Genomic DNA, 26763 nt, shown 5'->3' on the forward strand with positions numbered 1-26763 from the left:
CCTCCTGGCCTCACCTTCATTACCCAATTACACTAATACACTTGTAATGAGTGTGTGGTCTGAATGATAGCCAACCTTGTTGTGCTTTCTCTTACCTCACGCTGACACACGCACACACACGCATACACACAAGTCTGTCTGTTTGCTTATGGGTGGATTTTTCTCCCTGTGAATTACAAGTGGAGACCGTGTCTCAGTATTCACCAGTAAGGGAGTAGAGAATGTCTGGGGCTGAAACATGACACTTTAATGATCTGGAGAGCATCCAAAAACCAAACGCCCCCGCACCTTTTTTTCTTTCAATCTCTTGCGAAACTTTGGCTGCAATCAGCACAGCAGAATAGACTTGTTTGTGCTTCAGAACAGTAGGGAATTGGCTGGAAAGCACCATGGAGCTGACAGCCAGAGGGTGTCTTCAGATGGAGGTGGAGCCCACAGTGGGTGGACACCCACATGAGACATTCTTTGGGAGAGAGAGACAGAGCTGTAAACAAACATGCTTTGGGCTGGGGTTCCCAAACTTTTCTGTATTTCTGCATTAACGACCTAAGATATTAACAACAGTGAGTAAAGCAAGAAACCTATGCAATGGTTTTAATGCAAATAATACAGGAGACTGATTAGACCCGGCAACCATTTTCTAATTCACAAAACAATAAAGTGAATTGGACTGGGAATTCTTTTTTTTTCTATTTTTTTCTTTACTTTTAACTTTATTTACATTATTATTTAGTTTTACTACAGTATCAAAATAGAGCTTCTTTGTCAAAAAAAGTGCCAGTGGAGGATCCCCTGCACCCCCTGACAGAGGTCCTAGCTAAGCCCCTAGTGTCCTAAAATCCTAGTAACGCCCCTGCATACATGTACAGGCCTGCTGCAGCTGGCCCTCAGCCGTTTATCACATTCACAAGAATAGGATGTACAGATATATGGACAGACTGCCTGAAAACACAATGCCATGGCATTAGTTGTAGTTACACAACAGCCACTATGTCATGACTCATTCTAGCGTAATGAAAACAGAAATCTTATTTTTAGATGATTATTAACAAATAAAAACATACCTCTGAATATCACATTCCAATTCTGCCAATAGATGCCCCTGGACTTTTAACACTTTGCACGTCAGGGCTTTCACTATTCTTTTAAAATTTGAAGGGGTAACTTTCATATTAGTATGGGTAATATAAAAACATCGAAGCAGTAAAAGAAATTTGGGACAAAGGCAACCCAATGTCTCTGACAAGACTGTCAGCATTTTAATATTATATATTTAAAAAAAAAAAACAAAAAAAAAACAGAAGTCAGAGTGCCAATAACTTTATTTCAATTCAGTCAATATTGTTAAAAAAATCCATGACATAGCTTGGGTCTTTTCTTTGTACAACATCACACTCATGTTGAACTAAATGAAATGAACTCTGAAAAACCCTCCTGCAACATCCGCAGAGAGAAAAACAAGTAAGGCAAAAGAGGAGATGGGTTTTTTCTAGAAGTAAAATCCAAGCAGGCAAGAAATGAGCCCGTTTTCCTCATATTCAGATGAAATGTATAAAATTTACACATTTAAATTCCGAGCAATCAAAACAAATATTTACAATTCCTTTTTTTTCTTAATATCAAATTTGTTTCATAACAAATGTTCTGGAAAAAAAACCCATGGCAAATGCACTAAAGCACTTTTGGAGCTACTGTGTGATAACGTACATTCACTACCTCAGAGATCAATCTACATACTGAGGAGAGATTATTTTCATCGCTGCTCTCCTGCTTTGTTTTTTCTTAAATATCTTTCATGTCGCCTGACTTGCACATTAGTGTCCTTCATTCCGTGCACTATGGAGAATATTACAGTGAGAGTGTGTCTTTTTTTTTTCCCCGTTTACATAGCCGGAGTCATCCTATCCACAGTGAGATCAGTATAATGTGCCCCTTTTTGGTCCGCCATGTGTAATCTAAACTATCGCTACAGTCAGCACGACCGACTTTCCTTCATGCTTCACAAGAGAAGAAAGAGTCAGTGAGCTTTTCTGTGGTTGATTAACAAAAGGGCATCCTAGACATCTACACCTCCTCGAACATCTGTGCGCTACATATAGTTGAATATTTCTCAGGTTAGATTTGTCCTGAGTTGTTATTCTGCAGCCGGGACAGGAAATTCCCTAAAATTCTACTGAGCTGAGCTACTTTTGCCTATTTGAGGCGACGAGAAAATCAGAGCATAGATGCCAGGTAGCTTTTACCTGCAGTTACAATTCGTTTGATTTATTTTAAACAGCTTGACATTAAAATAAAGCATCTCTCACTTGATATGTCAGGTTTGGATTAGCTTCTACTTAAACCTGTCAAATACTTGAGCCAAAAAACACTGAAGCTTCAACACTGTTTACAATGCCTCTTAATAAGCCAAAAGACAAGGAAAATAAACGGCTTCTCAGTGTTCATTTAAAGCGATCCTAGAAAGAGCTATTTCAATAATAAACACACAGTCGACAACAGCTTGTGTGACCTTTCCCTCTGCACGCACGCAGACAGGAGGTCAGCTTGAAGGTCACTTATCAGGGAGTGTGTTTGACGAGGCTCCTGACATTGATAAGCGCTGATACTAGTCTGGCTGCTTCTCCGTCGCCTTGCCGTCTTGCAACGCCTCACAACATTTCATCAGCAAATGAAAAGCAAAAGCACTTAATGATGAAAGGTGAACAACATTGCCGAATCAACTAAAAATAGGTCTTTGTAAAAATCGCAGGGGAAAAAAGAAAAAGAGAATCGAGAAACGTTCATGCATTGGGGGTTTGCTCTAGATGAGGAGAGAAGGAAAAGAAGTCCAGAGTTTTTTCTTTCTCGTGAACGAGCACATCAGTCCCGGTGCTGGGGAGGGGGAGGTGTAGGGGTGTGTAGAGAGGGCGTGGGGTGGCGGGGTGAGGGATGGAGGGGAGGGAAGAGGTCGGGGTCAAGGAGTTTATTTGACCAGCCTCTTGGCTACGTCTCCATAGGCGATCTCGATCTCTTTGTCGCTGGGGCAGGTGTTGGTGAACTCCTCGCGTGTGTAGGCGTTGTTCAGGTACTTCCAGACGGCAGTCATCTCTTTGGGGATCTCAAAGCCTCTGTACTTCTTGGCCACCACCTGATGAAAGACAGTACAAGTTAGAAATCTCACCAGCTGAATGAAGAACTCTTTCATAAACTCAGAGCATCAGAAAAAATAAGACCTAAGACAAAAATCATCCATCAAGAAATTAAACTTGTTTAATATTTGGAAGAATTTTAAATATGTGACATATTTAACTAATGATAAATATATTTATTTTACTAATATTTTGTTAACTAATCATTAAATATACTCAAAATTGCTAACATGGCACCACTATTGTTAGATATTAATCATTTAATGAAGTAGTCAATCAAGGGAAAATTAATCAACAAACAATTTTGACAGATGGGTAATTGTTTAAGTCAATTATGAAGAAGAAAATGCAAACGACTGACTAGTTCCAGCTCCAGGGTGAAGATATGCTTCTTTTCTTTGTTGTTATGATAGTAAACTGAATATCTTTTGAGTTTAAGACTGCAGTTTAAACAAAACAAGATATCTGAAAGCTTTAACTGGGAGACTGGGAAAAAAAATTGTAATTTTAATATTTTAATTATATATTTTTTATTTAAAGTCCTCAAGGCATTTCTTTAAATATTTATTTTTCCTGTGGACTGTAAAGTTCAGTTCAGTTTCACTGCACACAAATAAAAACTGCATAAAATCCGAAAAAAAAGGTATTTATTATATTTGTAATGTAGTGATCACCAAGACCTGAGTACTTCATCTCGCTCTTCTCATGTATTTGCAGGGCTGGAATGATTATAATCACTATTTATTTATTTAAAAACAAATGTATAACTGATCATTTGATAAAACATTATTTTAAGAAAGACTTTTCTACATTTTTACCTGTAGTAACACATGTCCACTAACACAGGGATTTTTCACATATTTTGCCTAATTAAATTCCCTCTAGGGAGAATGTGGGTGTGTGATGACTCAATTTCTTGACTAATATTGCCCCCACCCTCCTACTGGTTTGTTGCACCAGTTTGGGTGAGAGAACGCCTGCCTTTATCATTCTTAGGGCATGGCCACACACGAGTGATCATAGCCTGTTGAGGCAACATTCATGCTGAATGCAGGCAGTGCTGCAGGTGACAGTTGTATTTGATAGCTAGCTTGCTTCCTAATAAAAGTCGGTCATTTATTTCTTGTAAATAAAGAGAAATATCTGTACATTTTCTTTTTTCTTACATTCCATGCCTCTCTCCTGACTCACTGCCAGCCAGGCAACATATCTCATGTCTGGTAGTTCGCATGCTGCATGGCCAACATCATACATACGTCTTTACTGTTGGTTGAGGCTGTGATTTGGCCGGTCAAATAACTGAACTCCACGCGATGCAAATATGTGAATTTGCTTGGCCATTGGAAGTAAATGTTTTTTCGTGCCCCATCCTCCAAGTAGGTAAATATTTTCCAATGATACATTTGTTGATGAGTTACCATGCCTTTGTCAGTTCATAAATTTAAGTGACCTTATGCCTATTAAGACCTTGCATACCAACTCAGCCAAAGTTAAGTGTTCAATGGCAACATATCACAGATAACAAGACCATGATTCAGTGATGTTTTCAAACACTCCCTTGCTCACCTTGACTATATGCAGCTTGGGTAGCAGGTTACAGTCAGCCAGGGTCATTTCATCACCGTCCAAGAATTTGCGGTTGGACACTTTGACGTCCTCGATGCTGTTGTGGTCGATCTCGTCAGGCAGTGGTGAGCGAAGGTACTCGTCCAGCTTCTGCAGTGTCTTCAAAAGGCCGCGCTCCAGAGCTAAAAAGTGACACAAGAGATATGAGAAAACGACACAATAGTTTTCATTTTACTTTAAATGTATATTCTGTATAAGCAAAGAACCTTCAACAGTGTTAAATTATGTTGGTTTTCCCCTTACGCCTATATGCTGATCAACCACATGGGGGCAGCATTTGATAAGGAGATAGCTCTGTGTAAATGTACAGTATGTGCAGCATAAATACAGGAAACAAGCACATCATGGACACCAGCCCAATAGATTGCAATTCAGTGGTGTTCTGCTGTCACAAATAATGCCTGATTTAAGGCTTATTACCCTCCATGTGTCAGTGGATTGCATAAGTTAGTATAGGTGGTATACTTTGACCTCACCCTATAGCCATCCTTCTGTAGATCATTCATGAACAATTCATTGCATTGTTAAAAAATATTACATGAATGTTCGATCCAGTGTTTCAACAGTAGTTACTTGGGAAAGCTTTTATCATTGAACCATGAGATTCAGCCTCAAACTCTGTTGACACAGCCTTGACTTTCACATCGAGCTCCCCGTGGTTCAATATTTTCCCAGGGTGGAGAACAGCCAACTAAAACATGATACTAAATCTTGGAATTTTATGAGCACTATAAACATCCTTAAAGGGAAACAATTGTACAAAACAGTTTCACCCAAGATGTTAGAGAATCAATGGGACAATAGATTACATACTTCACATATCATTGCCATAATCTTATTTGTTGAGTTTGTGATATGGCGCCCTCTCTTGCAGCGGGGTCCGAGGTACATGAATCAAAAACAGGAAGGATGAGATTGTGGGTTTATTCTCAGGAAAGCTGCTCTGTGGTTTTCCAGAGAGCTCCACCAGGTGAGATGGGAGCATGAGGACAACAGGAACAATAGCTCTGTGTTCCTGAGTGAGGCTGTAAACCACCAATCAGGGCTGGGCTACCGATGTCACCTAGCAGCCAGCGCTCTGCCGACACAAATGGAAGGTTTCTGTATCTGTGGCCTTTACCAGCGTGTGTGTGTGTGTGTGTGTGTGTGTGTGTGTGTGTGTGTGTGTGTGTGGGCGTCAAAGAAAAATACAGGTAACTTACCTTCATTTGCATCTGGTTTTGAGTTCTTAATGAATGCTGAAAACTTGGCAAAGATGTCCATACCAGATGTGTTTGACTCTGGGTGTCTTGCAGCAAGCTTGATGTACCTGCACACAAGCACACACAAGTAAATACACATATGTATGCATGGATGGATGGATGCATGTATGTTGAGCATATATATGTATGTATGTATGTATGTTGAATATACTGTATACATGTATTTATGTATGTATGTATGTATTAAGCTTAAAGGATAATTCTGGTGATATTGTGTATTTTTGTTACTGTAAACAAACCCAATTACAAAGAAAAGACCAAAATGAGCAATAACTTAATCCTATTAATTAATTTTTAGTTGTAGAGCCAAACCCTCGTATTAGGGCTGGGTATTGTCTCAAAACCTACAATACCAGTGCCAAAACTAGTAACTAGTAGATGCCAATAGAATACGTGATTCAATACCCATAATGTGAACTGAGCGGCCAAACTGTCAAATGTTTTGGTGGCATCTTGGAACGTTGAGATGCCAACTCTGTCAATTCGCCGCAGTCGACTTCACCACACTGCAGACTGCATATGGGCTGTAGCTGCTGCCACAGGAGTGTGAGCTTTTTGCAAAGGAGTTGGTGAAAGAGAACATGCCCGGCTGCACATACACATTGACAGGGTATGTGTTATCATCAAACAGCTAACACTACCTTACAATTAACGGATTTATCGACAGAGTCGAGCCATTTCCATGTAAGTTTGAAGAACTGCTCGTTGGTGGATGTTAGCCAGGACTGGTGAGCTACCTCGTGTTAACCAGCCAGGTGTTGAACTGACAGCTTACCAGGAGGATACCTGCTGCTCCACAGACTGCAGCTATAGAAAGTTTGCTGATCTGGTGAGAAGTCTGGACTGTCTGGGACCAGACTCCCAGTGCAAAAAGAATCAGATGGAGGTATGGTTTGACTAGAAATGTTTCGTACTTGGTGCTTAATGCTTGGTCCTGGGTTATTTCAGCTGATACCTCAAAGGCATAGAGTGCCGATACTCAACACTACCTAGTATAACATATTTCTCTATGTCACAGGCCTGAGTCATTGTCCAAAAATTACCATGAACATTATAACAATAGGTTGTTTGGGGTAAATACGACAAACACATCCTGCAGCTGCAAATATTTACGAGAGCACCAAATGTCTATTATTTCCCTGCAGAAAATAGTTACTCCTGTTTCAGTTAAGTTTGCTAAAAAATCATATAGTGCCAAGCTGTTTTAGCCCAAAAATGCAGCTTTTTTATTTTAAAGTAGAAACAAATGGACACAGAGAGACTGAGTGCCACTTTGCTTTGGTCATGGGATTTGCCGACAATAAAAAAAATCTGAAATATTGCAAACATTTGTATTAAAATTCATATAAGGCCTCTACCATTCATTAGGTGCTAACAGCAGTTAAAAGCCAATAGTGTACTCATGACAGCAGTGTGGGCTGCTCTGAGTTTAGGCGTGTTGAAGTGTTATCACGGGGATGAGAAAACACTAACTTGGGTGGGCAGAGGACATCCTCAAGGAACTCCTCTATCTTGTTGACGTCAGTTTTGACCTCGCCGTTGAAGGTGATAAAGGGTGGGTGTGTTCCCGGGGCCAGGTTCTGGAGGTCTGCGGGCTTCCTGGAAGAGAAGACGAGGCACTTTAGTGGATAAAAGCAAACAGAATGAAGCCATGCAATCAATATTTGTTTATAATTCATAGCTAGTAGCAGTAGCCTTTAATCTCACAAATAAGAGATTAAAGCAATGTAAATAAGACACAGGAGTCATTACTGATTTGCTGTTTCCTGATAAAACATGTATAAACTGTTTATTCACTTCAAAGATTTCAAGCAAGATCAACGGTCAACAGTGCTGTGACTCTTTGACAATCTGCTGCACTTAAAGCACATTTTTCAGAGCCATCCAGCCCTCTTCTCCAGCTACAGCCACTCAGTGCTCTGTCTTTAACTGTGCACGTGTGTGTTTGTCTGTCTCCATGAGTGTTTTTTTGTCCCTTTCTCTCTGCGGCCTTCGAACCAGCACATTATGTACCAGATGTCTCTGGCAGGCAGATGACACTGACGCACACATAAACAAAAATGAGCATGTGTTGAATGAGTAGTGTGAACACAACTGCCTTGTGAAATCGACAGAGTCCAGACGCTGAAACCCCTTGAGCATGAAGACAACTAAACACACAGCAGTGTCAGTTAGAGTCTAACAGGCTGGCAGAAGCCAGCAGACGGTGTGAATCCTCTTTGATGTCATGTAACTAGCAACAACATGCATCTGTAGAGACCCTGAAATAATCCAGGTTTTTAGTATGAAAATTATTCCCATGGTGACTGAGTTTTGGGACAAGCCATCTGAGGGCACCAAAAAATAAAAAAAGGGGAAATGACTTCAACTCTTTGGCGTGCAAAAGGGAAGTGGCACCCTACCCCAGTGATATCATCGAGGAGTGGGTGGCAAACTGCCTTCTGAATAAAAGGCTTTCATCACAGAAATGAATATTAACATGACAGCCTTAACCCAAGACAAGATGTAGACTCAGGCAGGATAAAACATTCTGACTTATGGTCGTGAAATGTGACACTCATGTCCTTCCACAGGTGTAACAATGTGCACTGTTCTTCCATATAAATACTGCAATAAAAAAGCCATAAATATGGCAACACACACCTTTTTTTTTTTGCAATACACAAATGCTTTATATTTGCTTAGGGTTACAAACACTACGTATATGGTGGCTGCAAGTAACAGCCCTTTAAATTTATGCCTTAAAAGCAAATTTCAAGAAAATTTTTGAGCAAATTTAAGACTGATTTTAATACAGATCATCTTTTTGTTAGTACAGCATTGCAGATTAAATAAAAGTAAGTAGTGGTAAGTTAGCAGGATTTCCCCACACATTCATATTTTTATGGCAGCCCGTCACAGTTAAATTATTTTCTGCCACGTAATGATTTTACAGTTTTAGAGCCAGACAGTTTATTAGGAGCTCCGTTGGAATATATACGGCATTTGGTTATTTATTGTACCACATTCTCCGAGCGCAGAGTATACTCTGGGCACAGACAAAGCAGTTGAACGTCACGCGCAATGAAAATGAAACTTTACCATTCTTTGCGCTAGGCCTAAAACTTCCACACCTCTGTAGCAGCTGCTCCTCTCATCCATTGATCTCATCAGCCGTGATCGACATATCAATAACTTAGACTCCTTAAACTGCTGCTGAGGAAATAAAAGAACCCATGACAGGTTCAGCCTGTACTGCGTTCACGGATGCGCAAAAACGTCCCAATTTAAGGATGAGACACAGAATGAAAAAAAAGGTACAAAGGATAAAAAAAGGAAGTTAATCTACAATTATCAACAGGTAAGTGCAATTACAAAGTATCATGTTCTGTGGTACGTTTAAACATTTGTAACATCAGAAATGTGGACTTTTGCATAAAATAGCTAAACTCATTTAAAGAAAAAAGAAATTAAAAGATGGATAAATTAATTTAAATAAAATGTTGATGGAAATTAAGGCCTCAGAAATTCAAATTTAAGACTACTTATTATTTCTTGGCCTAACATTCATATAATTTAACTTAAGACATTTTAAAGACCTGCAGATACTCTAAATATAGCCCGGAAAAGGCAAATCCTGGATCAAAATTAAAGAAATGAAGCACGAACTATTGACTTCAGCTGAACAAAGGGTTGTTTGAGGAACGCAGGGTAAACAGACACTGCTTAGCAGGTGGACATCCTGCATTGCCTTTTGGAGGACATCGGCAAGCTCGGTTCTAAGTCCATTCTCCCTCTTCTAGGCAAAATATATGCAAATATACCCAAACCAAACACACTCATCTTGAATCTGCAGGCAAGCGGGAAAGGACTAGTCAAATGGACACTGCTTTCCTTTTTTAGCTGTATAAAGGAGGCCTGCTATTTATCAAGTACATCTGTAGTGTTTTGCCAACAAGCAGTGGTCTCCATGTCCCAGGGGAGGAGGCACCCGGCGAGGAACCAGCTGCCATACTGATGAACCACGCTTTGGAACAAAAACGGCAAAAATCTCGAGTCTGAGTCACACATGACAAAGAAAGACCATATAAACCAAACATCCATCTGACCGTGTCTGAAAATAAACTGGCACTTGCCTGTAACACGTGGAAAAACATTTAAGGAGCATTTAGATGAATCATGCACACAGAAACAGTGGGTTTTGGTAAAGATCTTCTGGTGCAGGAATACACGTGGGAAAGCACGTTCCCTTGCAGTCAGAATTGCAACTTTTTTTAAGCCTGTGGTGAAAAATAACATGTTGCCCACCAAAATTTGGACAGGAAGTGAGCAGAGCCTAAAATAGCTTCTCAGGAGTCTGTATGTTTATTTTCCTCTGATTTTCTCCAGCCTGAGAAAGGGTCATGGGAAAACCAAATAAGCAGTGGGGAAGCAGTGAGCGTGTCAGAGGTGGGGCTGGATCAAAGCGTAACGAAGCCGCTAAGACCTTTGTGGAAACGCCCAGAAAACAGGAGGAGGATATCAAAGGGAAAAAAGATTGGAAAAAAATGTATTTATTTTTTTTTTTCAACTCTTCAAAGAAAAGTCAATGAAGTCTGCAGAGGAGGAAGATAAGAAGAGGAGAGAGGAGGTTGGGGAATGGGAGTCGGACTCACCTCTTGAGGTCCACTGTGGTGACGTTGAAGACGACTCCTTTAAGCCAAAGGATCATGAAGAGTCTCTGGGAGAAGGGGCAGTTCCCGATGCTCTCTCCATCACTTCCCGCCTTAAATAAACACACAGATAGCACAGTTAGATTAGATAAACTATCAGCAATATGAAGGAAACATTACTGAAGAGTACACATAAGATGGCACCAGTTTTTATTTGGGGCGACCGATATTGGTTTTTCAAGGCAAATACCAATTATGAGTAGTCAGTAAGATATTTGTAACCGACATGTATTTTCAATAAAAATGAAAATATTCCTGTCAAAATTTAAAATTTAGAATATAACAAACTCTAACACAAAACTCTGTTTAAATGCCTTTGGCCAATGTTTAACCAAAACTAAAACTTTCAACATCATATACAGCAAGTTCACAGCAACTTTTTTTAAATAAAGTGAAAATTTAAATTAAAAAAAAAGAATAAATACAAATAGCACTCTGAGGTTTTACAAAGTAAAAGTTCCTCCCATGCCAACACTAACTCTGATACAGATTATCTGCAAAATGACAAATATCTGCCCCGATAATCGGCCAGGCAGATAATCTGTCCACCCCTAGTTAGTGTCTTAAGGAGAACATTAAACACGGGTTAGAAGCATCCCAGATTTCTATTTACTGCAAGCATAAAAAAACAAGACAGCAGACAAAGATTTTAAAAACATCTGCAACAAGTTTCTAGTCTTGATAGCACTTGGCTAGAGGCTGAGACTGAAACAACCCGACAATCTCGACAGAGATCACATCAACCTTTACAGCCCGCTGCATTTTACTGCACTCACCCAAAGAGGGCCCATTTCAGACAATGACTCTTTCATAAACATTACAAGCTGCCCTGGAAAAGACTTAAGTAGGAGGGAGAAAGTGGAGAACTGACCCCCTTGTCTTTAATACTTCAGCACACTTCCCCTCCATTAATCTGCAGAACTACTGTCTAAGTGTAAGAGGAAACTTCTGGAGTGATTAAACTTCAGACTGCCTCTTGTTTCCTCTTTTGCTAGACTGCACAAACACAAGGCTGAGCTGTGGCGCTGGGAACTGTATCAATGGAAGAGGCGCGTGTCCTCCAAATTAATGATGGACGCTCATCAGCAGGAGACTGAAAGGTCATTTTGAGATTTCAAACACAACGTGTAAATGTTCTTTTTGAAGTGACAGAACAGTCCAATCACTCCATGCAGGATGAGAAAAAAAACAATAGCTGTGATTTTTGTCTCACTGCCACACACACAGCAGTAAACAGAAAGGCAAAGGGAGGGGTGCTGCAAACTCTCAGAGATATCGCCTGCCTTCCCCACAACCATCCATCTCTTTGTCACGCTCTCTTCTTTCTTTTCCAACTCTCTAAATTACAGCCATGTATGGAGTTAGGAGGGTGTAGCAGAGGACAAATATGGTTTGGATTCAACATCAGAAGGCAGAATTGGCATTTCATTTGATTAACAGAGCTTTGCTCGGTATCTTAATGAAATCTGCCATGCTGACTGCGGCACAGTAACGTCTGCGCCAAGAAAACCTAATTAATTTCTAGTTAAGCCACAAAATGGCAAAATTGAGTAATCACTGTGAAACTAAAATCAGATATTGTTATTATTTCTACTTTTTCATTCTTGGTGCAATGATGACAATCTGATTTACTTCTTAAATGCACCACCAGACATATATCACAACCTTTATAATAAGCCCCCTTTTACTTTGCCTGTTCAGGACAGGAATACTGTACCACTATTCAACCTCGCCATTCTGTATATAAGGTATGATAGTGTATGTGTGTGTGTGTGTGTGTGTAAAACAGTGCCAAAACAGTGTCTTTGTAATAACGACCGTTGGCAGTCACCCAGGTGTGACTACATGTTATGCATGCAACCTTAGTCTGTAGATAAAGATGGACAACATTACAGTTCCCCCAAAGTGTAGCTTTTTAATCTTGATCGCCCCCTGGTGTCTGCCTGCAATATAGGTTATTAAGAGCACCCCTTCATGTTAATGAATGGGTCATTGGTCAAACCAAAAACTAAAAGTACACACCATATATATTTTTCCAAAAAATGGTTTTTGTCACTGAAGGAGTATATTGGTATACTGCGCAGACTGAGGCTCTCAATGACATCACCATTTCAAGATGGCAGTGCCCATATCTACAGTCTATGTGTGTGAACCACAGCTGGAGATATAAAAGTCAGCTAGTAGCAGGTAATGGCTAACTCAAAAAAGAGGAACAGTGGCCGAAAATGTCTGCAAGTTGTGGGAAAGATGTGATTCAGGACTATTTACCCTCTAGAAGGCGCTGCTGACATGTATGTCCTATGTCACACGAGAGGCCAATGCTGTTGTTCTTAATGCCACACCTCTTTCGATTCTGTGATGCCAGCTCACTGTCTAAAATCACACACTGGAGTGGCATGAGACTTTGGTTGTTTGCTTCTGTGTAAAAGTGCAAAGAAAGCATAAAGAAGGGACCCCTATAATGTGATCTCTGTGTGAAGAGAGCTACAGACTTGGTGCAGAGCTCCGTGGCCCTGTGGATACCAAGCCTGTTGAGGTATGCCATTATCCCGGCAAGGCAGGCCAAAAAAGAATGCACCTTATTCATCTATTCACAAGGACAAGCATGGAGGTCATTCAAGTATCGGTGCTCTGGAATGCACGTCTTCATTCAGTGTATAACTGCAGCAGAGCCTCTGAATATCTCTGCCTCTAATGTTGTCAGTCTCTCCTCATTCCCCTTGCACTCCTGCATCATCCTGCAGAGGTGATATGCAAAGTGTGAATATACGGTATGTGTAATGCAAAAGAAAACAGGTAATTTGTGTAAGGCAAAAAAGCCTACACAAATTACCTGTTTTCACACAGACTTGCAAAGAGCACTGAATGAAAATAAGATCCAAATCAGTTTTAACTCAAACGCTATCTTGACAGAACACTATCTGAAGTGCAGGTTCTGCACCGTCTTCAATAGTGGACATTGTTCTGGAGTGTTCAGTCAGTCCGGCAGCTCCCTGCTGGTGTGGACAGGCTGGTTGCTGTTGTCCTCTGTGTGACGCCCAGTGGGATGGCTCTGTTTGATCTGCCTGCTGGCTCCCATTGTACTGCGGCTGTCCCTCTCCTTCTCCCTCTTCCCTCCCTCTGAATTCAATATCTGAAAAGCTTGGATTAGATCACTGCCTTTGTTCAGCAAATGAAAGTCCTCTTTTCACCTTACATGATTCAATTCGAAAATAAAGCTTCAGCCATGAAGTGTTGGGGGGTATCATGGTTCACGGCCATCACTAGGCTAAACTAGCATTAGCTGATCCATAGCGGATCAGAAAGACATCAGTGGGATGATTACTCCATTTCCCCCACAGTGCTGCACCTACAGAGAGCCATTCACTCCAGGATTAAGGGTGGCAATGCAGCGCAGCAACGGTTCCCATGGCAATGGCCAGACTAATATGACATGGAAAGCAGAGCACACAGTGTGTACGGGGTTACCAATTCACAGGTGAACCGCCTGAAGTGAGCTCCCTTTCTGTAGTGACAAAAACCACACGACACAATGTCATTGTGAATCAAAAGACATTTACTGTACTTCAACACAACGAGCTGCATTTTGAGCTCAAGTTTTATGTCTCAAGTGGGAAAGAAGAAGGCCATAGCAGCTGAGAAAGACATTTCACACTTTTGTTTCTCTCCCAGTCTGTCCTCAGAGCCATGGCAGTGCTCCTACCCTCTGGAGTCTGCAGCAGCGCAGACCGCAGCTTCCTGCCAAGACACTGAAAGCAACTATCTGCTGCAGGGGAAGACAGACAGCTAGAGAGAGTGATATTACAGTAAATAAGGAGGAAACTATGGATCATGATAGACGTGAAGGAGAACAAGCAGTAATCGATGCTTTAAGTGGGAGATAGCATTTAAGATAGCAAGCTTCAGAGGCTGCGCGCTGTTTGGCACGCTGCTTGTGTCTTCCTCCTTCCCCTTTATCCTTCTCCCCTTATCCTGGGCCCCTCTGTAGAGTCGGGGGGGGGGGGCATTTTGGGAGGAGGGAGAAACTATTCCAGAAATGTCCTGTTACTCCCGCGGAAGAGGGGGCTTTGTTTAGTTTAAGTGATGATGCTGGTGGAGCTGCGTTTCTGCTGACATAAACTGCTGCTCTGTTAAGGCAGGGCTGTCCTACATTTCACAACCAAAGTGGTATTCAGCAGTTATTGTGCTGTATAACACTTCAAGGTAGCACCTTGAAGAATAACCTCAGTGGGTCAATGAAAATGAAAACAACAGTTTGGCATGAACAACACAAAATGAGTAGAAAAGCAGACCTCTAAACCAGTCATATTCAACTTATGGCACGCAAGCCAAATCTGGTCCCTGACAGGGTGATGTGTGGCTCCCCAACCATTTTTTAAATTCACAATAAAAACAGTGCATAAATCAAAATAGAGTTTGTTCATCAATAAAGTTCCAATGGAGGATCCCCTGTATCCCCTGAGGTTTTAGCTAAGCCCCTAATGTCCTAAAATGCTACAAACATCCTACAATCCTAGATATGTCCAAAAATTCTAGAAACATCCTAAAATACCAGAAACATCGTAAAAACCTAGAAAAGTTCTAGAACCCTATAAATGTGCTAAAATCCTACATTGTCTAAAATTCTAGAAACATGCTAAAATCCTTGAAATGTCCTAAAAATCCCAGAAATGCACTTAAATCCTAGAAACATCTTAAAATCCTAGAAAGATGTATGGGGCTGCTGCGACTGGCCCCTGGCCACCTGCCATTTTGCAAAAGTGGCCCCAAAGGAAAGCAAGTTTCCAGAGTGCCACTATTACAGTGTGACATTCAGGAAAGGGCTGCTGGAGAACCTTCTATACAGCAACAACACAAAGCCGTTTTTGTTTGTAGAGTTTGAGGCACGTCACCAGTTAGCAACAGGGGGGAAAAACGCCCCAATAAAACACATAAGCAAGGCAAGAAATTATTTTGACTGGGCCCTTATAAGGCAAAGCACATCAGTTGAAAAAATTCCCCTTTTTTTCCAAGAAGTAAGGCAGGTTTTCACAGGAACACTAATAGTACCCAGTGCAGAGCCTGCTATTTTGCCTCCTGTGTCAAAAATGACTCACTTCTTGCAGACGGTTGCACCATCTTCCACAGAGATTGGTACAGAGATTTCCCTGGATGTGAGGCGGTTATAATAAAGTCCGGGGCACAGTAGCAACGACAGCTGACTACTGCTAACAGGCTCTCAAGTTTTATTTAGGGCTCAATGGACGGACCGTAAGTCAACAGATGCTTGTTTATTTAATGCCAAACACACACAGCTGTCCAGTGGAGGGTGTGAGTCATGCTCCAGTCGGATGTTATCTAGGAGTCTGTGTCCAGGACGGCGTGGCCCCGCAGCAGAACAATGAGACCTCAGTCAGCAAGGGGGCCAGTGTCTTTAAAACACTTTTTCCTTTTCAAAACACATACACAACAGGGAGGTCGTCATACCTCTTTATCACTTCCCCTATGACTGTGCTCATGATGTAATGACCAAGTTAACATATATCAGGAGAAATGAGTATATGCTACACCTTAACTGATTAGCTTGAACATAATAAAAGCACTTTAAGGTATGTGCACTTTCAACAAGCACAAAAGGTTCCCTCCTCACAAGTCCAGTCCTATAACAATTTACAAGCAGGCACATAAAACCCAAGAGCTGTTCAACTAAACCTCTACTTCTGTTATCCTCCCACTTTCTCAGCCATTCACAGATACTTCTACAAAAGATCTTTCTTTATGACAGAAGTTTACTTTTTTTTGAGATGGGTGATGTGAGACCACAGTTACAGTAGTCAGCGTTCAGGGACAATGGATTCTGTTCAGGCTGAGCCCGGTCCTCCCAGGCTCTGCTCACAGTCTAATTTTAGTAACGTGGCCGCCGTGCCTTCCCCTCCCCAGCACACTTCATATTCTAATTTGGGTGGGCTGCTCAGCAAGTTCAAGCCACACTTTGACCGAATAAGGAATTGACGATGTAACGAGCGCCGCAGCTTTCCTCCTCCTGTCCTGCTCTGACGCACAGCAGGAATGTCTGCTGGAGAGGAGGCAGCCATGGTAACATCATGGCAACGCCTCTCCCTGTGTGCTGGACAAGTACACAGTCCGGACCTGAGTTCGGACTGTAACGATACTGAGCAGCTGAATGCTTACGCGGCCTGCTGTGGTCGACTTTGCTGAACTGAACCAGGTTGAGAGAATAAGTACCTATACTTCATTTGTCTGACACCAAAGGCCGATCTGAGATCAAGACAAGCCACAGAACAGCAGCCCTAAACCTACAATGCCTTGCTAAAAGGCACTTCAGCAGGGTACATTGTTTTTGAAGGCCGCTAACAATATTTTAGGCTCAAGCTGCTGATGTATTTCCAGTGTTTACACACCTGAATAAAGACAAATATTCAGAATTTCAGGCCACGAGAAAACACAACCAGACTAAAAACAAGCTTTCAAAGGACTGAGTATAGAGCTGACAGTCGATTAATCAATCAAAAACAAAATAACTGTTCACTATTCTGATAATCAATCACTCCTTGAAGTCATTCTTCAAGCAAAAATGCCATCCATTCTCTGGTTGCAGCTTCTCGATTGTGAAGATTTGCTATCCTGTGTCAGCGACTCCCAACCTGGAGGTCAAGACCCCTTCTAATAGGTGCTAGGAAAATGTATTGAAAAAAACAATCTGGGAAGTTTAGTGGCTAAGACGTATGACTTAAAATTAGAGATGTAAGTTTCAGTTACTTTTGCTTTCGATTTTCTGACATCCATCAGCTAGTGAACTAACTGCTTAAAAAAAAAAAAGTCGGAAATGACGTGGCCTTTTCTTTTCTTTTCTTTTTCTGGTGCTCCACTGATTCAGTGAGCTTTAGCACTGTGTTTCAAAGTGCTATCCATTTACAGGTGATAAAATGTTGATGTTTTGTGATGTAAATGTTTTACCTTTTATTTTAGTTTATTTTGGCCTCGCTGACCAACACGTGGATGGCTAGAACATGAACATATGGGAACATAGAACCCATGCCCACCGTTCAGTCTCCACTGGTTGGCCAAGGTTAGCCTTGACTGCTCTGCACTGCGCACCACCGCAGTCAGGTGGGAGCTAGCTACTGGTCCTGCTCATTTGCCAAAATAACCAATAGCCAACATGTGTAACCGATCAAACACATTCCCCTTGGTTGACTGTTGACATACCGAGTACTCCTGTGTTGAGAGGCTGTATGTAGGTGAAGCTTTATTTCAATGGTTCACAAGTAGAATGGTTGGGAAACAATGCCTAATGGGATAGTAAATCTTCTGACAATTTACTAACCGAGCAATTTATCAATTTATTGGGCAAATCAGCATATGAATATAAATTACAAATGAGCCTTGGTTGCAGGCCTGGCTGGGTATCACTTGAAAATGTGCTACACTAGTGCAAATAAGTTACAGTACCTATACAGAAACAAAACTTATTTTCTCTCTATCTTAACTTAACTTATTGAGGAATACAAGGATGATTTTCTACAAAAAAAGCCTTATCCTTATCTTATCTAAACACCAAGTGGCCTTTTAAGGAATCTGCCTAAGCAAAAATTCACCCAATTATCTAAATGCTACATCTGATATGCAAAAGTTTTCAATACTCGGTCCTATGGGTAGATTTCAGTCATTTGCAAAAAGGTATTTAGGCCCCATGTCTGAGTGACTCAGGCGAGAGAGCCTGAGTCCAACCACATTCAGAGATGAGTGTACAGAGGAGTCAGATCTAGCTGGAATATGGAAACGTCATCACATCCTTGGTGTGGCTCTGATTCAAGCTGACATCACTCAGTGGAAACCTCGACACTTCCCGTCAGACACAGGCCTACTGTGCTGGAGTGCAGGAGCGCTGTCTAAGTACCAGCAGTTTCTGTGGAAAGTTGGAGACTAAAGTCTAAAAGAGGCTTACTGCATGACCATCCTACAGTAATGATGTAAGCCAAGTCAATGATTTTATAACTACTGTATTTAGCCTCAGAGTGGGAAAGATAAGACAAACAGCCAGATAGGGTTTCTAAAGGCATGGGACGGGTGTTTGGTGATGAGTAATACAGATCCAAAATGATGGAAAAACAAACAGACAGCCATGTGTGAGCTCAGAATGAACCAACAATCACCCTCTGCTCTCACTGTTGTTTCAAGTGTCCAACACAAACACCGTGCTGCATACTGAGGTCTGCAACAGCTCTAACTCTCCATCCACTTACACATTCATAGACCCCGGGGTGATGACTGGGGCAGACTCACGTATTCACACTTGCATACACAAAACCTGCACCTCCTTGTTTTTCCTCATATTTGCATAGGAAATAACATGAAAACCAGCCTCCACATGCTGACCAAAAAATATCTAAAACTTCTTCGAAATCCAATTTCTCTGTGCATAAATTTAAAAAAAATCATCTTGAGCCTAAGTGTATCCTGGAGCAATTCCTTCAGGACATATGTCTCGTCTAGACAGCTGTGAACCACCCTTTGGCACAGACACAATGCCACCAAGCTGTTACCACACATGCCAGATATGCATGGCAGCGAAAGCCTGCCCTGTGGCCACACAAACACGGGCCTGATCAGTAATTCTGAGCAGACAGTGCGTCTCTCTCTGGCAACTCTCTGGCTGCGTCCACTCTGACATGCAGTCGAGTTGCTTTTTAGTACCAGCCTGGAACAAACGTGCTGCCTGGCTTTCCACATCATAAAAATCAAACATGCAAAACCGTTGAGGAACAGCTCACGCACAAGCCTTTGCGTTTGCATGGGTGTGGACTGTACATTTATGTATATATGACCACATGTATGATATAAGGTGGCGTAACAGACTTGTATTGAGACATGTTATTTGGTATTTCTGCAGTAGAAATAGTGGCAATGTAAGTAGCCTTTATGATGCAGTTAAATTATCTCTTTAAATTAATTTCAGCTATAATTTCAATAAATCATTATTTTTAGCCCTTGTGCAGCCATGATTTAAATGTTAACATTAACAAGTGTACTCCAATAAGCCTCCTACAGACTGTGAGATTTTAGAAATTTTACAAGTTTAATACAAATTACACTGTGTGAATTTACGTGTATGCAGACTGTATGATGACAACTCCTGCAGAATCGCAGGCTACGATGTACATTAATCAACATCAATACACAAGAACTAAAACTATTATTATACATATGTATATAACTGTATTTGGGACAGTACACTGTGCACCTTGATGATGAGTCAGGAAAGATGCTTATGTCATCCTATCCTCCACTTTCAGGTAGTACACTTTGGGTTATACCCGCATTAGCTGGCTCCTCTGGCACGTGAAACACAAGCAGACTGGATCATGTTGAGACTGATTGAGTTACATGTGCGAGCAGAGCAGATTCTCCTCATTTAAGAGGTCACACACCTCTGCTGACAGTGAGGATGATGTAACAGAAAGAAGGAGTCAGAGGTTCGTTTTCCCTCTGAATCCTGATCTGGTTAGGTTATAATTGCAGCAGTAACCTGACAGCCCTAATAGTTCACAAGTAAAATGCAGCAATCCATGTACTAACGAGACTCTCTGTTGGGATTAAACCTTCAAAGTCTCAGATCCGTGTTGTTCTAGGGTGGCCTCACTTCCTGTCCTTGAGCTTACAGGAGAAATGCCTCATTAGCCACTAGCTTCCTGGTCGGGCAGCACAAACGAGACAAGCACTTCCTCCTCCTTACATGGTGAAGTAAACTTTTCCTCAGGATATATTACAAAAACATGACTTTATACGGCACATATTTATTCAGACACAACCAGAAACGACCCAGCATTTATTCTATTAACAAGAACATGAAATGGACCCATAAAACGCAAAGACTGATCGCATAGCTCCTCTTCAAACTGTGTAATAACACAATGCCAGATCGATTAGGCCGGTGTCCAGAGTCACTCAACCACACATACAATGAAGAAACAGTGACAGGCCAGGTGCTGTAGAAACAACAGCTCTCAGCAACAGCACAGCACTCTGCAACAGTAACAAGCCATTAATCTTTGTCCCCTAACTCATGATGCTGACTGCAGCACTGCTATATGCTTAGGAAAATAAACTGCTCTATTGATTTTACTATAAAAGAAACTGTACTCAGTTGCTTAGAATATCACCCAAGGGGAGGGGAACACATTTCCTTGCATGTTATTTCATGTGACAGCATTGATAGAGCACAGTATTTTCTGAAAAAGGTCACTGTGTTTTCATAAAACAGTGCATCACAAGGCACACATCTGATTGTCACATGTTGCAAGTGATAGTACAATGACACATGCAGCTCTTCCCAAGGCCTTTAGAATAAACTTAAAAGGGACAGAGTCATGTCTACTGGGAGTTCAGGGTGTGACACATGAAGCATGAGATCTTTTCTCATGTCAAGGGAACGGAGACTTGAGAATCTGAGTGGGCTTTGTGATGTGGGTTTACTGTTCAGCACTGAATTATTCTACAGAGAATAGACCCTGATCATCCCTGCAGAGGTGCTGTTTTGTTGCAACCTGTATTTGGCATGTTGCACATTTCCATCTCCATGGATCCCCTGGAATTGTCCTAGAGGACATACACAAACACAGGCAGGCTGCAGACTTGAAAGCACTTCTTCAACATGTTTACTGGCTCTGCTCCTTACTGCTGGCAGCACTGTGGAAGTCTGGAGGCAGCAGAAGGTTTTGTACCCGGTAGCGTGACCTTGGCACACTTGCAGCCAAGAGACGCATACACAAGAAGAGCCTGTCTGCTTGTCTTGACTCATCTATATTCTGCTCAACATCAAACATTCCAGTCATATGCTGGTGGAGACTGACTCACCAAGAAGCTTTGTAAATTTGGGGGAAAACTGAACGAAAACAAGCAATAATGCATATTAACAACAACACCATCCCATCCCGTAGAGCAGTGATACTCAAATTACTGCCCGCTATAGGGTGCCAGGTGGCACATAAACTATTTTCTAATTTATAATAAAATAAAACACACTGATTGACACTGAATTTTCCTTGCAATTTTAATGTAAATTATGTAGGGATGCACGAAATAGGATTTTTTGACAATATCCGATATATAACAAGTGAAATAATAAAAGGCTGAAACCAGGCATTTCATTTATTGTATGTACTGATAATATCATAATGTTTGTGTATTAACTGGCTCCTGGCCTCCTGTCATTTTGTAAAAGGGGACCCTCAGCAAAGCAAATTGAGTATACCTGCTTTAGAGGTAACCAAGACAACCCCCAACATGATGTCAGAATGGTTTTCGAGGAAATCACTGATTCAATAAGGTAGTGCTGTAATCAATAGAGAAGGATAGATGAACCTCGGTTTAGAAGAAGAGATATTTCAGTTACTCACTAATTCTACATAATTATATGCAACTGCGCCCTTTCATTCCCTTTAGCTTCATGTAATACATTTCCCGACTGTCACAGCACATAAGAAAATCAGATTTAGGGTTTCATATTACCACTTAGCCATGTGATGTGTGGAAGCGCCAAGTGAAACAGACATGGGTGGATGCTAAAAAGTTACCTCTGCAGCACACAAGCATGGATTACTACTCATGTGTGCAAAACAATATCTAAACTGCAGCACTGTGATGAGGTCAAGGGTCGATCCTCCCTCTTAAAAAAAGTCATTATATCATGCTCATTTGCAACTGAGAGCAATATAAACTGACGATGGCAAACTTCATGTCCACACCCTAAAAGATGAACGCAATGTAAAGTGTTCCCATAGCAATATGACAACTGCAGCTATAAACACTACAGGTAGAAAGGTTGCAAGATCATCCAAGTAACTCTAAACTGGCACAGTCAGCTACTTTCAATGGGTAAACTGTTGTCACTGCTAAATTTTTACAGACAACTCGTGTTGTAGAAACATAATTAATCAGCTTTGATATGTGGCGGTGCCTTAACAGATCTGACACTGCTGTGTGTAGAGAGCACACTCAGTTCGTTATCAGCTGTTCCCAGAGGCCCAGCTCACAGCGGCGTGCCTATGGCAACCTGCATGCCTGCCATTGTCTCCCATGACTGTGTTTAACGCAGCACGGTGAGAACAACGGCCTCAATAATAGATGTGGACATGACGGACGCTGGCACACACAACACAGAGCAATGTTAGAGCCATGGAGACGAAAGGCTGTCTTGCACACAGACACAGAATGGAAGAAACTTCTGTAGACAAAAGGCAACACAGTCCAGAGTAAGGGAGGGGCTGAGAGGGAAGAGCTGTCCACATGTGTAAACCTTCCAGGCCTGAGGATGATGTAACCTCTCCTGCAGGCTTAGAGGGGTAGTTAGAAGAAATGGTGCTGGCCAGTATAGCTCCGTTTGTTCGGCTGCTACACTGTGGGGGCCTGCTGTTCAGTCTCATCAATGTCTGACTACAAAGGCTTCTCTTAAAGGAGTCAACAAGGACAAAGTACAAACAAGCAGGACAGAGGGTTTTTGTGACTCCATTGAATCAGAAAAACTGGCTATGACTAATTCAGTTACTGAAACTGAAGTGTACAACTTTTAAAGGCCTGTGCTAACAAGACAGTGGTTAGGTCCACACGGTTAGGGACAGTACTTTATCAAAGTAGGGAGGTGGCTGTGGTGTGACTTTATTTTTTCATATGTATATATCATTTCCTTAAGCCTTGCTGAGTGACTGGGGGAAAGTGCGTCGCCCTGCTTTTTCCATAAATAAGCATATTTCACAGTTTATCGCTGTGATGAATTATGTGATTTTGGAGATTTATAGAGAAAAAATGCCTTTCAAACTCACATGCTGCTTTTGGGTTTCTGATGGTATTTAAAATAAATACAAAATGCAACCATTTCACGCTGTACGTCCTTCCCCTGAGCCAAATGAAAAAGCATAACTCCCTCCTTAGTGCTGTGTTTTGCCCCACATCCTCCCTGTCATTAAAGGGTGGCAATCACAACAGGCCCCAAAATATAATATAATCTTGATACTTTTGTCATGATACAATATTAATCCAATTTTAAATGATTCACAATATGTTGAATATTGTGATATCATAATTTGCAATATAATACGATTTACAACCTTTTTAAAAAATGTAAATTATGCCCCAAAGTAAAATTAAGTCAGCATCTGTCATCTGTTGTATCTAATAAGATAAAGATCCTCACTTAAATCATTTTTATTACAGAAAATTGTATGTGTTTGAATAATAAAAAAAGATTTTATTATTCCAGAAAATCGCTGCTTGGTGTTTGTGGATTGATATAATATTACAATGCAAAATATTGCGATCCTATCCCCCACTCCTACCTCTCGTGAATATTGAACAGTCTCTTACTACAAGCATGGTTCGACTAAGTTCAAATAAAAGTAGATTTTCAAATAACCTCTTTTTTTATTGGACTTGCCATAATTACTCCGATCTGTAGAATTCAAAATCTATCTACTACTGCAACTATCCACCATTACCATAAAGTGTTCACTCCTCCAGTCAATAACACCCCACTGCACCATCGCCCACAACCCTCTCCCAAAAAAGAACCCCACTACAACTCCCTCCCACTCCCCCTGTCCCCAGCCACAGGCTCCCCCTTTTTTCTTTTCTTTGCCATTTTCCCGCCCTGTAAAGCAGCAGGCTGAAGAAAGGAAAACAGCCATTCACAACCCTACACCATCACCATCCTCACTGCTGAGGCAAAATTGGATGAAAGATTACAGTTTAATGGAAGGCACAGTGATGCTGTTGAGCTGATATAAAAAAATAATAACAATTATATGATCATCCATCCAGATCCCTGATCTATCATCAATTCTGAATGATAATAAGCTTGCATGGCATTTAATAACAAGTACCAAGAACACCACTGATGACACATGCAATATACAGTAGCCCACAACTCTCTTTCATAATCCATAAGTAAAATAACGTGGGAATTTCTGCATGCAACATCACCACCAAACTTGCAGATATCTTTGATGGCAGACTGAGTGATGACAAGATGACCAAACATCAAACTCAACATTCAAATGGCTGGTTTGAGTATTCACCAGTATCCACGTATGGCTGGATTTAACGAATATGAGCACGTTTACTATAATCCACCACTCTGGGAAGCCAAGCATCAACTTATAATACAGTAAGAGCACATGTGCCAGTGTTGAATCGCCTGTTATAGTCCACTACTACAGAGCTTTAGTGGACGAATTAGCGCCCAGTTCTCAGCATGGCAGCCTCTTTTTCCCCACGATGGGAGCAAAGCTGCCTCCGCCCTGCCTGTGACACTGCAGGCTCCACATGGCCACAATGGCAAAGTGGGTTATGGATGTAAACCCTAAAAATTAAACTCAATGCGACATGAAATCCTCTTCTGTTTTTTTGTTTGTTTGTCAGAAAGCCCCATGACTGAAACGTTCGCTTGCTGTTTTAGCTAAACAAAAAACTAATTTGTAAAGAGAATATCGAGCATTACTCTTCTTTCTGCGACACAAACGAGTATTCACAACCACAATAAACTGCTTATTTCAGTTACTCACAATGTAAAAAAAAAAACTTGTCCCATGCGGCTCGTGTTGAGGTCTTACCTTCACAAACAGCTCGATAACGGGCTCGTTATCCGCCTTTACTCCGTTCTGCGGTACCGACAGCGACATTATGGGTGCTACTTTTTCAAGTTTTGCTAACAAAGATGAGTTTTTCTTCTCGCTACCACGCCCGAGTTAGCTCGGTCCTCTTCTCCACCTCTCTTCTTTTTTTCCGCACTGGAGCCCAGTCGGCGCCTTTTCTCCCCAAGGAGGACCCGGTGCTCTAGCACAAAAGTCTGTTTAACAAAGCGGACGAGGAGGCAGCGGTGTCTGCCAGATACTACTGTCTCGTTGCTGTATAACTTAAAACTAAGCTGAGCTACAAAAACATCGTTGAAGTGCGAGGCTATTTACGCTGGTTGAGTAGTGGTGATGAGGACGGGTGGGAAGGAGCAACGGGAATATTTAAAGCCGTGATGTCATCCAAGGCGCACACATACAAAAATGTGGGCGGGGCTGAGGAGGCAGTCTTCTTGTTGGGAGGAGGATGAGGATGCCTGAGAGCTGCCCAGCAGCTGCACAGACGTTATGCTCTGAAGTGTGACAAACCTGTCCTTTTAAACTTATTTTGTGTATGTAGTTTGGTAAGCTTGTACATTTACGGTTGTACTTACCAACACACAGAAGATGTGATGATTTAAAGGTAAAAAAGTGTAAGACTGGAGAAAGTTCATTTGGTTTCTTTTAAAACACGGGGGGAAAGCAATGAGTAACAGATCCGTCACAAGAAAATAAGGTCTGTCTCCTAACTTTGCAAGAAATTAGGAAATAGTTACAAGATGACCTGGAGATTAGTTAGAGAGAGATACAATTATTTAAAATAATGGTTTTTTTTTTTTATAATTGGGGAAAATGACCTGCAATGTTACAGAGATATATATATGTTTGTGTAGATTAGCACTTTTCTAGTTAATATTATTTTCTTTCTTTCTTTGATTATTTAATTTATTATTTCTTTGTCCTTTTTTTATATTTTAGGTAATTTTCTTGTTACTGTTCTTTTGGCTTATTTTCAGGTCATTTTCTTAAATTTTTTTTTTCTCAAATTTCTTGCTTTTTTTGAGTAATTTCATGTCAAGTTGCTCATTGCCTCCCCCCAGTGTTTTAGAAAGAAATCAGGCCAAAGGATTATTAAGTACTAGGGTTAAACAAGGATCTCCCTCTCATACAGAGCAGAAAGTGAAGCCCTCCTGCTAAAAGCTAAGCTCACCTCACAACAGTTTCCCAGACTGCCAAATGTATTAGTTCAGTTAAGTTCATGTTTATCGTCAGACTCAAACTCCATTAGAAAAACATACAACACAAGCAAGGTACAATACAAACATTTGAATTAAGACAAAAACATAAAAAATGTTAAACACATTATATCAAAGTTTCCACAGGAGTGACTGGTATCCTATAACACTAAAAATATGGCTTTGACAACAGCATGAATTAGGAGTCAGTGTAC

General features: G+C 41.1%; 1 protein-coding gene across 1 annotated transcript; it reads right to left on the minus strand.

The window, feature by feature from the left end:
• Positions 1-1304: 1304 nt before the first annotated feature.
• Positions 1305-25709, minus strand: LOC121953787 (chloride intracellular channel protein 4). Its single transcript, XM_042501007.2, has 6 exons — positions 25314-25709; positions 10651-10760; positions 7490-7615; positions 5957-6063; positions 4695-4876; positions 1305-3127 (listed from the first exon to the last, which is right to left on the minus strand). Exons 1-6 carry the CDS (start codon positions 25380-25382, stop codon positions 2963-2965), a joined length of 759 nt encoding a protein of 252 aa, XP_042356941.1. The 5' UTR covers positions 25383-25709; the 3' UTR covers positions 1305-2962.
• Positions 25710-26763: the final 1054 nt, after the last annotated feature.

The sequence above is a fragment of the Plectropomus leopardus genome, chromosome 14 (genome assembly GCF_026936395.1).
Source record: "Plectropomus leopardus strain MGB_pleo_1.0 chromosome 14, ASM2693639v1, whole genome shotgun sequence".
Lineage (NCBI taxonomy): Eukaryota > Metazoa > Chordata > Actinopteri > Perciformes > Serranidae > Plectropomus > Plectropomus leopardus.